At 36.9% G+C, this 15,612-nt stretch overlaps 1 protein-coding gene across 2 annotated transcripts in view; it reads left to right on the top strand.

Moving 5' to 3' along the window:
* The window catches only part of LOC150095304 (myosin regulatory light chain sqh-like), a 79,726-nt gene that overhangs the window by 37,492 nt on the left and 26,622 nt on the right, over positions 1-15,612 (top strand). The window contains exon 2 of one of the 2 annotated variants that reach the window (XM_090410395.1): positions 399-623. In XM_090410395.1, the coding sequence (XP_090266521.1) occupies positions 437-623 (187 nt within the window). In that variant the 5' untranslated portion in view covers positions 399-436. The remainder of the gene's footprint in view (positions 1-398; positions 624-15,612) is intronic. The other variant, XM_090410398.1, reaches the window with a different exon arrangement.

Here is a 15,612-nt window from a genome sequence, read left to right as displayed (position 1 = left end):
TTAGTAAACAGGTACTAATTTTTGGAGATGGGACACTAAACCAAGCCATTAAATAAAAATTCATAAGTGATTTAATTAATTTCCTTATTCGGATTCCTATAAACCTAGAAATCCTATATTGCACTCTCCCCCAAAAAAAAAATCTTGAGAAAATAACTATCAAGGTTATAAAATTATAAAAATTAATGTGAACATTGAAACTGAGAAAGCTGTGGCTTATATAGTTTTAGGAATTGCATATTATATATTCTGATTTTTATTTGTGTATAGTATTAAATTAACAAGTAAGGTAAATTTTTTCCAAGAAAAGTTGCAACATTATTCTACTCTGGAGTTATTTACTGTAGGTAATTCCTATACAGTATTATGCTGCTCTCTTCAAAATTAATTTTTCATAGGTTTATCACCACAGTAATAATTTTTCAATTCAGTGAAGATGTCCAGCCGAAAAGCTAGAGGTCGTGGTCCCGCTAGGAAACGGGCCCAGCGTGCAACATCGAATGTTTTTGCAATGTTTGATCAAGCTCAGATCCAGGAGTTTAAAGAAGCATTCAATATGATTGACCAGAACAGAGATGGATTTATTGATAAGGAAGATCTTCATGATATGTTAGCTTCTCTAGGTGAGTTTAGTTTAAACAAAGTAGATGTAAAATACTTAATAGAACAGCTTGAGGTCTTCAGTGTGTGTGCTACGAATGAAGGCCCCATTTATTAAAGTCTAATGCTTGCTAAATACAGAGTTATTTAATGACTTTATTATCGATGACATGCAGTTATCATTTATTTTTTAAAGAAAGTCTAATATCTGACTTGCTTAAATTTAAAAAGAAAAAACTGTGTTCATATAAATTTGTTAGTCTATAGTTACATATAAGTGGAACAGAAGCAACACGTTAATATACCTCCTCTTTAAAATACATGTTAACACAAAGTGTATTAACATGATGCCACTAAATTCATCATTCAAAGTTGGTTGCTCAAAGTTTACGTTGAAATGATTTAACATGATATAAATTTTCCACTCTCATAACTTCTGTACATGGTTTTAACCAAACTGCTGAGAGCTCACATGTGCCAAACTTTGTTAGCAGTGAAGTTTGCACACTTAAGTGTAGTTATCTCAGAATGGCTCATAACAGTGCTATGTATATAGCATTGTTATGAGCTTTGGTGTAATTTCATTCAAATCAGCAAGTGCAGTCTGTACAGCATTATGAAAATTGATGATACTTTCAGAAAATGCTGGTTCGTTGAACATAGTAACTGAAATTATTATATCCAGAAAAAATCTGTTTATATAGATCTCTTAAAGAAAATGCATACAGCCTGCAATTCATAAAAAGTCCTACCTCTCCCAGTCTCATAGACATGAAAAAAAAACTGAATCTGGGTTGCCTGTCAGAGATGAAGTAACTCAATTCCAAATACCTTAATAGCCATCTACTACAAAATAGCTTACCATGGAAATACCTGACCATTCTAATTAAATTCTATTAGAAACATTACTTACAACGAAGTGTGCTGCTATCTGAAAGCAAAGCAGAGGCTATTTCTGGAGCTTGCCTGCCTTTACAAAAGAATTAGATTTATATGATGCATTAACATAGTAAGAGAGTGGGGTTGAAAAATTGCAAAACAGATTTTCATTCAACAATGATTTCACCTAAAACAGAGACAAATTATTATTATATAACACCTCCAGGGAGTCCAAAGACTCATCGAGGGAAGGTACCTACTCTACAGCTGTCTCCACCAACTGCAACTACATTCATCTACGCCAACGCCACAGACAAACATCCATGCCCATGGCAGGATTTGAACCCACAGCCTTTTTGGCTGGAGAGCGGATATTCTAACCACTTGGCCAGCCAAGCGGGCAATTATTATTATTTATCATACATACATACATTATTTATCATATGATGGTAAAATACAGCAAGAAACATAATACACCAATGTAACGGATGTATAACAATTACAAGTTATTACATAAAGTTTTAAAAAACAATTTTCAGTTTTTCTAGCCAGTAGCTTCTGTTGTATTATTCTGTATATCTTGTATAGTGCCCTCAAAAACATATTGGGCAGTCCAGTAAAATGTTCAATAGTTTGCAAGTTATAATTGCAGTCACAAGCAGGAGAGTTGATCCGTTTCTATTTGTGTAGATGGTGTCTAATGCGGTTTAAGGTTGTCCACAGATGATGTGTTAGTTCAGATGTAGGGTCAGATATAGCTAATCTAGGGTGTTATAGTGTTGCAGCCATTCATCTTTCCATGTATCAGTCAAGTTGAAAGATTCACCTATTAATTCCTTTGCTGTTCTCCAACTAGGATTTCTTGATTTTAGTCTTATTGTTGAGAGGATTTTGTATGTCTTCATGGATAGGTAGGTTAACATTGTTGGTTAAATTTGCCCATAATTTAACGAGCTGCTTTTCTGCGTGAGGTACGATGTTACTGATGACAGGGAGCCAATAATTTGATGTAGATCTTATAGTTCCTGTTATTATTCTCATTGTTTGAGACCTTTAGAAGTATGAATACTGTTGAGCAGTACTCTGCAGTTGAATAAATCAAGGCCACAGCTGATAGACATAAGGCTTCAGCATCTGCTCCCCAAGTTGAACCAGCCAGCTTTTGAATTATGAGTTTTTCTTTTCTGAACTACTTTCACTAGGTGTTCTTTAAAGGGGAGTGTTCTGTCTAGGGTAACACCTAAATATCTAGATGTACTATTATTCAGTAATGCATTTGTGAAGAAGACAGTAGGTTTGAAATTAGCCTGATCGTTATTAAGATAGAAGGTAGACGCCTCAGTTTAGATCTCACTGTTTTGAGATGAGTCCAGAATTTTCAAATCATTTGTAATTATTTTTTCAGCTTCATTATGCTTTGTGTGTTTGCTGCAAGATCGTTTATGTAAGCAAATTTCCTTGAACTGGATTGAGAGGGATCATAAACATATAAAGTGAACAACAATGGAGATAATACAGAACCTCGAGGGAGTTCATTATTAAGCTAGCATGGTCGACTTTTCGAATTACCTACAAATACCTGCATCCATCTGTTATTAAACATATTGTTCAATATGTTAGTGAATCTTCTACATGGAATCATCTTCAGGAATTTAGATAGCAATCCCTTTCTCCATACTGTGTCATATGCTGATGTTAAGTCAATGAACACTGCAATAGATTTCAGATGTCTCTCAAAACCATTCTCAATCATTGATATAAGAGCGTACTTGTTTACAACATCCTCTTCCTGGTCTGAAGCCTGCTTGCTCAGGAGGTATTAGGTTTTTTATAATGGGAGATATTTTCTTGTATATAATCCTTTCCATAAGTTTAAGAGTAACACTCATAAGAGCTATGGGTTGGTAGCTAGCTTCTAATGATGGATCTTTGCCTGGTTTTACAATGATTATTATTTTTCTTTTTCTAAAGAGAGGGAAGATTTCCTGAAATCAAGATATTATATAGGACAGTTAACCATTTTATAGATCAGTCGACATTCTTGCCACAATTTTTTAACAATTCTGGAAAAATTCTATGTTGTCCAGCAACTTAGCCATTTTTTGACAAGTGGGTTTTCCCTCCTGGAAACTCAGGTTATTCATCCCGTATACTCAAGAAAATCGACCGTAGTACCCACATTATTTCACAGTAACATATCTTGTTAGGGTTAGGTACCAAGAGATGGCAGCACGTGTTTGCCAGCCTCTTCATCGGTGGCTGCTATAATTAGTGATAGACATGGGCCAGCTATCTCTGATTGGCTACCAGTGGAGATTGAACTGCCCACCCAGTCTCCAAAAAGCTAGATAGGGTATACCTACTCCCTATAAGGGAATAAAAGGTGTTAGTTGATTTTTTTTTTTTTTTTTTTTATTAGCCAGCCAAGGCCATTAAGTGTTACCTCTGCAGCCAACAGGCTGTAGGTTCAAATTCTGCTGTGGGCATGGATGTTTGTGATTGTCTTTAGGTCGGAGATGAATTTCATCACCTGGTGTGAGACCTCCTGTCTCACTTATTTGGAGACTTGAAAAGTTCCGTGTTTGGTCTAGAACAGAGTTTCTGGATTATGTAAAATATAATTAAAAACACAAAAATGCACATCAATTTTCCAGCATCTTAGTTCCTGGGCCTTCCAGGTGAGATATTTTGTTGGGATAATGGAGGGCATGTAATAATAATTCGCCAGTGTATCCGACCGACTAATCATACCTTTCTCATATATCTAAAACACCATCAACCACTAGAAATTTAAATATTAAATATGAATTAAGTAATTAAATGAAATGCATTACTGTAGTATAAATGATATAGCACAAGTTCATCAGTGAAACAGAATTATAAATTAAACAGGTATTAAATGTGAATTATTATGAAATAAGTTATTTATACTTATATAAGTTAGTGCAAAGTAGAAATGATAGATTTATCATATTTAAATGAAAACAGGTTTATTAATTTCTGTAATTACAAAAAATATTACAATAATAATGACTTCAATAGTATTCAATGCTGTATAACTGAGAGGAGACCTCCACATAGCCTTTAAAGGAATGTGGAGAACCGACCAGGGCTTCTGACCTAATGTCCAATCCTCGCCTTCTCATGGTGCACCCTGTGGGATATCTACTTTGATACTGAACGAACGAGGATTGGCTGGCAATTTGGGATTTAGCCGACCAAATTGTATTCTTATTGGTTAAACCAAAATAAAAAATCATGGTACAACATGACAAAATTTCATGCCGGCTGGGGCGTCGCCTGGTTAAACAAGGCCCCCGTTGTTTTCGCCAGGGAACCAGGGCGAACAGCGAAAAGTCAGCTACTGGAACAAATCTGAAAACAAACCCCAACTCAACATCACCAGAGTTAAAGATCGGTACTATCAATGTAAGAAGCCTGAATGGCAAAGAAATGGAGCTAGCTGAGGAATTAGATAAGTACCAGATCGACATAATAGGGGTAACTGAAACAAAAAAGACCAAAACTGGTGAGATCTTTCTGAGCAATAAATACAAAATATTATATTCAGGCAATGACAATCAAGGAAAAGAAGGAGTAGCCATAGTATTCAACACAAAATACGAGGCTAATCTTCTTGAATGGCAGTCAGTCTCAAGTAGAGTAATGTGGGCAAATATGAGAATGGGGAACTGGACAATGAGACTTATTTGTGCCGATGGTCCCACAGAAGTTTCTACTAAGGTAGAAGTGGAGGAATTTTTTGAGGCTTTAGAAAAAGCAACTGACACAATGAAAAAGGAAAAGTTGGTCCTTGTTGGGGATCTAAATAGTAGAGTAGGAAATGATTGTGAGACATACAAAAATATTTTGGGAAAATTTGGAGAAAAGAGCAAAGCTAATAATAATGGCAAATATCTGTTGGATTTCTGCTCAGGACATGGACTGGTTATTACTAACACCATGTTCCAACATAAAAATGTGCACAAATTCACATGGAGAGAAGAGGCTAGGAATAAGAAAAGTCTCATTGACTATGTTATTGTTGATAGTGATGTTTTCTCCCTGGTGCAGGACACCAGAGTGTACAGAGGATTTGAAATTGGAAGTGATCACTATTTAGTCTTGAGCAGGATAAAATTGAATTTCATATTGAAAAGAATGACATGTAAGAAAGTTTTAAAGCGAATAAAAGTTGAGCAGCTCTCAGATGTGAACTGTAGACTAAAATACAGAAATATTATTGAAAAGAAAATGAAAGAGTTTGAGAACGGGAATCAAACCTTGGAGATTCAGTGGCAAACTCTGAAGGAAACATTGATTGATTCTGCCAGAGAGGCATGTGGTGAGGTTGTGTGCAAGGATAAAAAAATCAGAACTCCCTGGTGGACACAGGAAGTTAAAGAGGCAGTGAAGGAAAAGAAGAAAGCATATCAAAAGTTCCTGGCAAATAAGTCAGCTTTTACTCTAACAGAATAATAGGAATGGAGGAAAGAGTGCTGTAAAAGGAATTAGAGATGATAAAGGTGAAATGAAAACAGGAGAAAAAGATATCCTTGAAGTATGGAGTAATTACTTTGAAAAACTGCTAAATGAAACAAGCAGTGATGACAGCACAGTGATAAAAAAAAACACTGACCAAGCATGCAGTCAGGAATACATATCCATACTTGAAGTAGAAAAAGCCATCAAAGGCTTGAAATGTGGAAAGGCAGCAGGAGTAGATGATATTCGACCAGAAATGCTGAAGTATGGTGGTATAAGAGTCTTACAGTGGCTGCATTGCATAGTTCAGAAAGCCTGGACAGAGGGACCAATTCCCGATTATTGGAGTAGAGCTCTCATAGAACCCATATATAAAAAGGGAAATAAAACTGAATGTCAGAATTACAGAGGTATTTCCCTACTGAGTGTTCCTGGCAAGATCTATGCAAGTATACTTGAGAAACGGTTGAGAAGAATTGTGGAAGAAAAGCTTGGTGAAGAACAAGCTGGATTCAGGCCAAATAGAGGCTGTCAGGATCAGATCTTTACTTTACGACAAATAGTCGAGAAAGCATGGGAATATAACAAAGATCTGTATTTAAGTTTTGTCGATTTGGAAAAGGCATATGACAAGGTGCCAAGAGAGAAGCTATTCAATACGCTGCAGTTATATGGTGTCAATGGGGCATTATATCAAGCAATACTTAGTCTTTATTTGAGTTGTGAGTCAGCAGTTAGAATTGAAGTAAGTACAGGAAGATGGTTTAATGTTAAATCTGGTGTGAGACAAGGATGTACATTATCCCCTATGTTATTCATTATCTATATGGATAATGAATAACATAGGGGATATGTTATTCATTATGAAGGAATGTCGTATTAAACCTGATATGAAAATTGGAGATGTTAATGTCAGCTCTTTGCTTTATGCGGATGATGTTATACTTCTAAATAAATCCGCTACAAGTATGCAAGATTCTCTGACTAAATTGAATAGCTGTTGTAATAGATGTGGTATGAAAGTCAGCAATAAAAAGACAAAGACAATGAAAATAGGCAGAATCATTGAAAATGTCAACTGTGTTGTGAATGGAGAACCTGTGGAACAAGTAAAACATTTCAGCTACTTAGGCACAATTTTTACTGAAGATGGTAAACTAAATATAGAAATAGACAACAGAATCAGCAAAGCTGGTATCGTGGGATGTTAATTGAATAAATTCATATGGAATAAGAAAGAAATTGGTTGGAACACTAAATTAGCTGTATACAAGACTGTGTTCAAACCAATTTTAACTTATGGATCTGAAAGCTGGGTCAGAAGTAAAACACTTGACCAAAGACTAGAGACCGCAGATATGAGAGTCCTGAGAAAGATTAGAGGCGTGAACAGATGGCATCAATGGCAATATCATATTAAAAATGAGGATATTAGGAAAGAACTTGACATTGTCAGCATCCAGGAATGCGTTAGCAGAGCTAATCTCAGATGGTATGGTCACTTAAATAGAATGGGAGAGGAAAGATTAGCAAAACAAGTGTTCTCTGCCAGGTTGGCAGGAAAACGACCCAGAGGAAGACCAAGATATAGGTGGATTGATACGGTACAAAGTGCCTTAGACGATAGAAATATAAGATCTGATAATGTTGGAGTCTTGACAAGTAACAGACTGATTTGGAGGAAAATTGTAGATAGGAAGTTAGTAATGATGTAATTTTTTCATGTAGTACTGTCATATCCTGTACACCCCTTGAGGGTACATGGCAGGAATTTGATGATGATGATGACTTCAATAGTAATGTTTTTTAAAATAGTAAACCTTTTTCGTTTAGCCCACTTACTATGCCATTGACAGCATGTGCTCTTAACACTTTTTGCATAACCAAGCAACTCATGAACAACCTCTTTCTCCTTTGAAACTTTCTGGGTAGAACAAAAACTCCTTAACCCAGTGCTACAGCACTTAATGTACTGTAGGTTTCATTGGTGGCAGTCACACACACACATGCGCTCAAACGTTACGCTGTGGTGGTTTCAGAATAGCTTTTGATATAAGCCTACCTTCTTATTTTTCTAAGATGAGGTAGTGATTGAAGAGAACGGACATGTAGCTAAATTACACTGTGTAAAACAGAGCTCGTCTTTCCATTTGAAGTAAGAGGAGTAAAGGTAGTGTTTAAAATTTTATTTCGATTTATAAAAAAAAATTGCACTAAATTCTAATGAGGAATTTTTGATGAAAAATACAGTATGGCTGGTGGTTTTTCAGAAGTTCAAGTATTTTAATCGGAAGTAAGGTGGAGATCTTGTGCTGTTGTCTAATATGCATTGTGGCAACCTCTGAGGACCAAAAAAATATCTTGTTTTAGTGTAGATTTGAATTTGTCCCTAAATTCACTATAGTGAATTTAGGGACAAAAGGGTTACTTTACTATTTCATTTCCAGGAAATAAATACCCAAGAAAGTATTGATATTCAGTTGGGTAACTATAGCTTCTTGCACAAAGCTTTAGCAGGCCTGTTGGGATCATCCTCCCTATGCATTGTAGAGTATTGGTAATGCTGAATTATGTTAAACTTCGCATAAACACCGAACACAATGAGACTAGATTATGTATTCCCGATTCCTGATAGGCGGTGCCTGTGAATAAGTTTCGTTAAACTTGTGCTGCCAAATTTAATCGTAATTGCAAGTATCTTTTTGTCAAAATAACCAGTAAACGGAATACAGAGAATACTAAGGAGCCAGTTACTTCTACACAACTTGTAAGTACCCATAGTCCTTCATATCAGTTATTTTTCAATTAAAAAAAAGCCACGTGAAAGCGCTCGATATGCCTACCATGCGAAGTAAAGATGGCGCCAACAACGAAAGATTACTTCCAGTCCTGTCAGCATAGCGCAGCCGATAGCCAACAAACCGATTAGACAATATGAAGTGCCACAGTTGCAAAACCGAAGTTACCGAAAGGAAAAAGGGTATATCGTGTGATTTCTGTTGCAACTGGCTACATACTTCCTGTGCTAAAATAGATGAATCGGCGCTCAAGCTTTTTACCGAACTGAACCAGCCTTTTTTTCTGTTCGATGTGCCTTCCTTCTGTTAAACAGCCTATTGAACCTAGGCAAACGAGTTGAAAATCTCGAACAACACCTTAATAACAGGATCGATGCTTTCTCATCCAAAATCCAAAAGTTGGAAACAAAGCTTGAGATACTCGACGGCCGATCGCAAGTACATCTGTACCCGCTAACGAACTCCGTGATTTAATCGCATTAATGGTACACACACCGCTCAAGGCCAAAAACAGGAGACTCAACGCTGTTATTCTGAACTTTCCGGAGGAAAACGGTAAATCTTTAAAAGAAGTTAGCAAACTAGCAGGTGAATGCAACTTCAATCCCAGGAATATCATCAAATGTCATCGCTTCGGTCCCACAAACAAAAGAAAGGACTGAACGAACTTTCCACGTCTCATGAAAGTGATCTGTGATACACCGACAAACACATCCAAATTAATAACTGCGATAAATAGCAAGCTAAAGTTGATTTCCTCCAGTTCCACTATCCTAATAGTGAAATCATCCTCCTAAGTGATTTTAATGTTCATAACAGCAACTCGCTTTCCTCTTCCAGTTGTACAGATCCTGCAGGCAGAGATGCTGAAATATTTGCAATCACCAACGACCTTACACAAACAAACCAGAATACCAGATAACCCAAATCGCTCTCCAAATACCCTATATCTCTTCCTTACCAATGACCCTTCCAAATATACAGTGAATATAGTGAGCCCCCTGGGTAATTCTGACCACAACTTAGTGCTCATCTCCTGCCCCATGCAACAATGCTTACACAGTCACACCTGCACAAGAGTAGTCTGGCATTATAACAGTGCCAAATGGGACAGCCTCTGAGACTACTATGCTTCATTCCCATAGTTGGACTATTGTTTGCAGTCTTCCAATCCAAACATATGCACTGAACACATCACCAAAGTAATCCACACTGGCATGATAACATACATTCCCCACACCATTCTGAACTGCTGGCCCCTATCCAAACCCTGGTTCTCCAAAAGATGTGCCAAGGCTGTACTAATGAAAAACCAGGCATACCACAACTGGCTCAAATTAAGAACTCCATCCTCCTTCAGTGCCTATACTGAAACCCGAAACATATGCAAAAAATTATCAGTGATTCCAAAACAGAATTTGTATGGGCAAAAAGCAGGAAACTTGCAGCCTGTCCTAGCAGCAGCCATGCTTTTTTGGTCTTCAAAGCAATTGGTCGTAACTTTTGCCTTACACTACTCCCAGCCCTATCATATCCAGATGGCTCAATTGCAACATCACCCACTGAAAAAGCTAATCTCCTGGCTTCACACTTTTCCTGCAATGCATGCATAACCGACAATGGCAAATGCCCCCCAGTCATTCCAACTGGCCAACATACAATGCCCCCCCCATACCCTTTTGCCAGAAAGAGATCATAAACCTGTTGTCAAAATTAGACACAAAAAAAGCACCTGGCCCTGATGGCATTCCTCCAATTGTCCTGGTCTGTTCAGCAGAACTGACTCCTATCCTATGCCATCTGTACACACTATCTTACTCCACTAATGTATATATATCCCAAAGCCTGGAAATTGGCTTATATTCAACCCATTCCCAAAAAGGGAGACAAATTGCTGCCATCTAACTACTATCCTATCTCGCTCACCTCAATCCTATCTAAAGTGATGGAGAAAACCATCAATTCTCAACTACTACTCTACCTTGAAGATATCCAGCTATTAAGTGACCACCAGTACGGATTCTGCTGATGCCGATCAACAGGTGACCTGCTCTCATATATCGTCCATCTCTGGACATATACCATGGAAAAATTTGGCGAATCCCAAGTAGTTGCACTCGATATCTCTAAAGCCTTTGACCGGTTCTGGCACAAAGGCTTACTAAGCAAACTTCCATCATTTGGACTGTCTCAGAACTTCTGTAGATCGATTGCCAGCTTCCTGTCTGGACGCATACTATGTGTAATGGTAGATAGCTCCCTATCCTCCCACTATCCAACTAATGCTGGGGTCCCCACAAGGTTCAGTTCTCTCACCGACCCTCTTCCTTCTATACATCAGCAACCTACTTCGGTTGACCTCCAACCCCATACACAGTTTTGCAGATGACGGCACATTGCACTCCTCCCTTTCATTTGATAAACCTTACCCTACACAACTCGCTTCAACCCACAGAACATCAACCACAACTTCCCTTAACGCAGACCTCCAAAACATCCTGCGATGGGGCTCAGATAACCCTTGTCAATTTCAACGCTAGTAAAACCCAGTTCTGTCTTATTTCCCACAAAAAGAACCATTTTCCCCATTTATTATTTTTGATAACACTCAAATCCCCAGACAAGATGGAAATTCTCTTATTGGAATTACCATGACATCAGGCCTCTCCTGACATAAACACATCACAACCATTGCATCCTCATCTTCCAAAAAACTATGCTTTTTCTTTCACTCAAGATGTTACTTCACTTCAAAACAGTTGTTAACCTTGTACAAATCGCAAATCCACCCAGCTATTGAATACTTTTCTCACATTTGGAGAGGGGTTCCTAAAAGCTCTCTCAAAATGCTTGACTCAATACAGAGGAGAGCAATTGGACTGATAAATGGTCCATCTCTTACCGACTCACTCCCTCCACTTTCACATAGACGTTTAGTCTATGCAATTTGTATATTCTACAAATATTTTCATGGAAAATGCTCATCTGAAACAACATCAATAATTTCCCCACTCTGTACTAAACCCATTGGAACACGTACAGCCACCTCCCAACATCCCTTCACACTACACCTTGAAACCCACAGAACAAGTTTCTTTTCCTCCTCCTTCATCCCTGCTACTGCTGTACTGTGGAACAGTCTTCCCCCTGAGGTATTTCCTAAGGAATACAATATACAGGCTTTCAAATCAAATGTTAACAAGTTCCTCCTTTCCCATCCCACTACCCATATACGGTACTAAAGTACTATTGGTTGACCAGCCAACCTCTCGTATATGGGCCTAACATAAAAAAAAAAAAAAAAAAAAAAAAAAACGTATACACAACAAATGGATAATGAAACGATTAAAAGTAATAAACTTTAATTGCCAAATATTTCAACCTGTGATTTACAGGTCATAAGTGGCAGGAAGGCTAGTAAGTACATGGTAGAAAATTTAACAGTGGGTTATTTAAAAATGGTGTGAGCCATGTGATGGTCTAAAGATACTATGTAATGTGATGAGAGTTGTAATAATTGACATTAAAAATAATAAAAAAATTTAAGAAAATGCTGATGTCTAATAAGAATGAGACCTTATCTAGGGAACTCTCATTCTTATCAGACATCATAATTTTGTAACAATTACTACAACTCGCACACATTGCATTGCTCCTTTTATACCATCATCGTAATGTCTTTAAATAATCAATTATTAATATTCTATCTTGTACTTATCAGCTTTCTGGCCACTGACGGTAACCAGTAAATTTTTAGCTGAAAATATTTGGCAGTTAAAGCTTACTATTTTAACTGTTTCATTATCCTTGTGTGTACGTGTAATCTAGTCTATTATGACAAGAGTCTCTCAAGCATCGCCCATTGAGCATAATATTCCTGCCTCATTGAAGAATGATATGGAGATCGTGGACGTTGAGCTCATTATACAATCTTCAAAAGGCAGTTCTTCTTTCCCAAAATATCTTGGTGTCTCTCTAATCTACTGTTCCTGTTGCAAGACTTGTATTATTATGTGATACCTCCAGGGAGTCCAAAGACTCATCGAGGGAGGGCTCTACAACTCTGTCTCTACCACTAAACTCAACTACAACAAACTACACCAACATCATCTACCGCTCACTACCACTAGTATTTTCATAGACAATTGCAAACATCCATGCCTAAAGCAGGATTTGAACCTGCAGCCTTTTGGTTGGATAGCGGATATACTAACCAATCGGCCAACAAGGCCCACTTACCTAGAGAAAAATTACAAAAATCTGGGAATGTAAATATTTCTGATAATCTCACTGAATTCAGAGATAAGCAAAGCCTTGCTATTCATGTCTTCATAAAATGCCTTGAGATAGATGGATCACTAGCTTTGATGTTTTATCTTTAACTTCCTGTTCCATTTTTTTCAAGGAATCTAGATAAATTGTATACATGTCAGTCTAAACAAGAAGTGAGGCTTTATTATGCAGCATGTGAAAGTTACTCATCTTTTAGTGTAGATGTATGACTTTGTTCTCTCATCTCTGGATATTTTTTTTTTTTAAATAACTGGTTTTAGTGAATATTTCAGCTTTTTTTTTTTTTTTTTTTTTTTTTTTTTTTTTTTTTTTTTTTTTTTTTGCACTTGGTACCTAATGCTTTATCCTAAAGATGGTGTCAGAAAAATTGAGAGCAAAACCTATTGATTTTTTTTTTTCTGTAAATTTTCTTACAATATATTTTCTGTTATTTTATTCTCTTCACATTCTTTGTTTTGGCTCCAATGCCAACCAGTCCAACTCTGTTTTTGACAGTGATGTTGTTGAAAGTTTTCACTTGGTTATACTATTAAAGATGCCAAGAAATTGTATTCTTAGTTTCATCCTTTATCCAAGTGTAAGCAAACAAAGTTTGCAGATGAAGTCGCTTCACGACTAGGCTACTTGTATTCACGTCACATCACTTGCCTTAGTATCCCATAATGCAATGCACATATCTTTACAGACATGTATAATGCTATGCATTATGTGAAGGACCACTACCTAAACTAGCTTCAACCTTTATTGAGGTCTCATCGGTAGGATCCAGAAGTGATACCAACGACGAAGTAATGCAGAAGTCATTTCCCATGAGGGAAATATAACTTTCCATATACAGTAGAACTCGGTTATAATGATCACGGTTACAGCGAATTCACGTTTATAACGAATAGTTTTGAAGGTATGTTTGAATTACATTTGATTTAATGCATGTATTTCATGTTTATTATGAATTCGTTTCACAGGAATAACGAACGAATAATACACGCTAGTCGTTCCTTCACTGACATTTCGTACGTACACATTTTCTGGTTGTGGAAAAATGTTGGGAGTCAAACGGAAAATTTTGTCGGTTTCCGAAAAAGTAGAAATTATACGGGAGGTTGAAAAGTGGCCAATCAAATCTGACAGTAGCAGAGAAGTATAGTTTGTTCCCCATCTATAATATCAACAATTTGGAAGAATCGCGAGTTGACTCTGAAAGCTTTTGAAAACAATTTATCTAAGTGTAAAATACTTAAAAAGTGTAATAAAAGTGATGTTGATGAGGCACTTCTTTCATGGTTTAAAGTGTGCAAAGAACTGCTGGCTTACCTATTAGCGGACCAATTTTGAAAGTTCAAGTCAAAAAATTTGCTGTTCAATTTGGTTATAGCGATTTTAAATGCAACAATAGGTGGATTGATCGCTTTAAGAACAGAAACAGTATTGTCTACGCAAAAGTAAGTGGTGAGGCGTTGTCCATTGACAAAATCGTTGTTTCTGACTGGATCAAGAATGTATGGCCAGACATGAAACGAAGGTATGGATACAGCAACATTTATAATGCAGACGAAGCAGGTTTTTTTTATAATTTAACGCCTGATAAAACTTTTCAATTTAAAAACGAAAAGTGCATTGCCGGAAAACTTATCAAAAATAGACTCGCAGTTTTAGTTTGTGCAAACATGACCAGTAGCGATAAAAGAAAGCTTCTTGTAATTGGAAAATCAGCAAAGCCTAGATGCTTTAAAAACATAAAGAAACTTCCTGTTGATTATACAGCAAATAAGGAGGCCTGGATGACATCTTCAATTTTCGAAAATGAAATTCGCAAGTGGGATAAAAATCTTCACAGTGAAAACCGGAAAATTTTGTTATTGATAGACAACTGTCCTGCCCATCCTGTAGTGGCTAATTTAACAAACATAAAACTTGTTTTTTTTGCCACCGAATGAGACATCTGTCTTGCAACCACTTGATCAAGGCGTAATTAGATGTTTTAAATCCCATTTTCGTCGTCTGTTAGTCTTGGAACTGATAGAACACAGAGAAAAATCCGCGGAAAATGCTTATGCTTATGACTTGAAGATCAGTGTACTTCACGCAATATGTTTAATGAGCAATGCTTGGAATTTGGTGTCATCGTCTATGATACAAAACTGTTTTAAGAAAGCCGGTCTTGTGGAATACGAGTGCGAATCTGAAGAAGATGAAGAGGATAACTTACCGTTATCAGCGTGGTCAAAAGCGTGAAACTTGAACAATTTTGAAAAGTCTGCAGAGATTGATAATTTTATAGACATTGATAATGGCGTCACAACTTCGGGTATACTGACAGATGCTGACATCTTAAAACAAATCTCTCATACACCGGAAGAAGATAATAGTAGTAGTGACTCCAAGGAAGAAAATAGCAAGGATGAGAAAATCGTTACCTGGTGTGAAGCAGAAAGTGCTTTACATATTTTAACAAGATTTATGGAATCGTGATCTGTAAGTTCAGACGACACATTCAAGCATCTTAGTGGTATAAGGAACAATTTCAAACGTATGAAATATGAGTCTTTTGCAAAGC

Source organism: Typopeltis vanoorti, chromosome 20 (assembly GCF_054136105.1).
Source record: "Typopeltis vanoorti isolate ZY-2024b chromosome 20, IOZ_Tvanoo_1.0, whole genome shotgun sequence".
NCBI lineage: Eukaryota > Metazoa > Arthropoda > Arachnida > Uropygi > Thelyphonidae > Typopeltis > Typopeltis vanoorti.
This window is presented reverse-complemented; position numbering and strand designations above follow the sequence as displayed.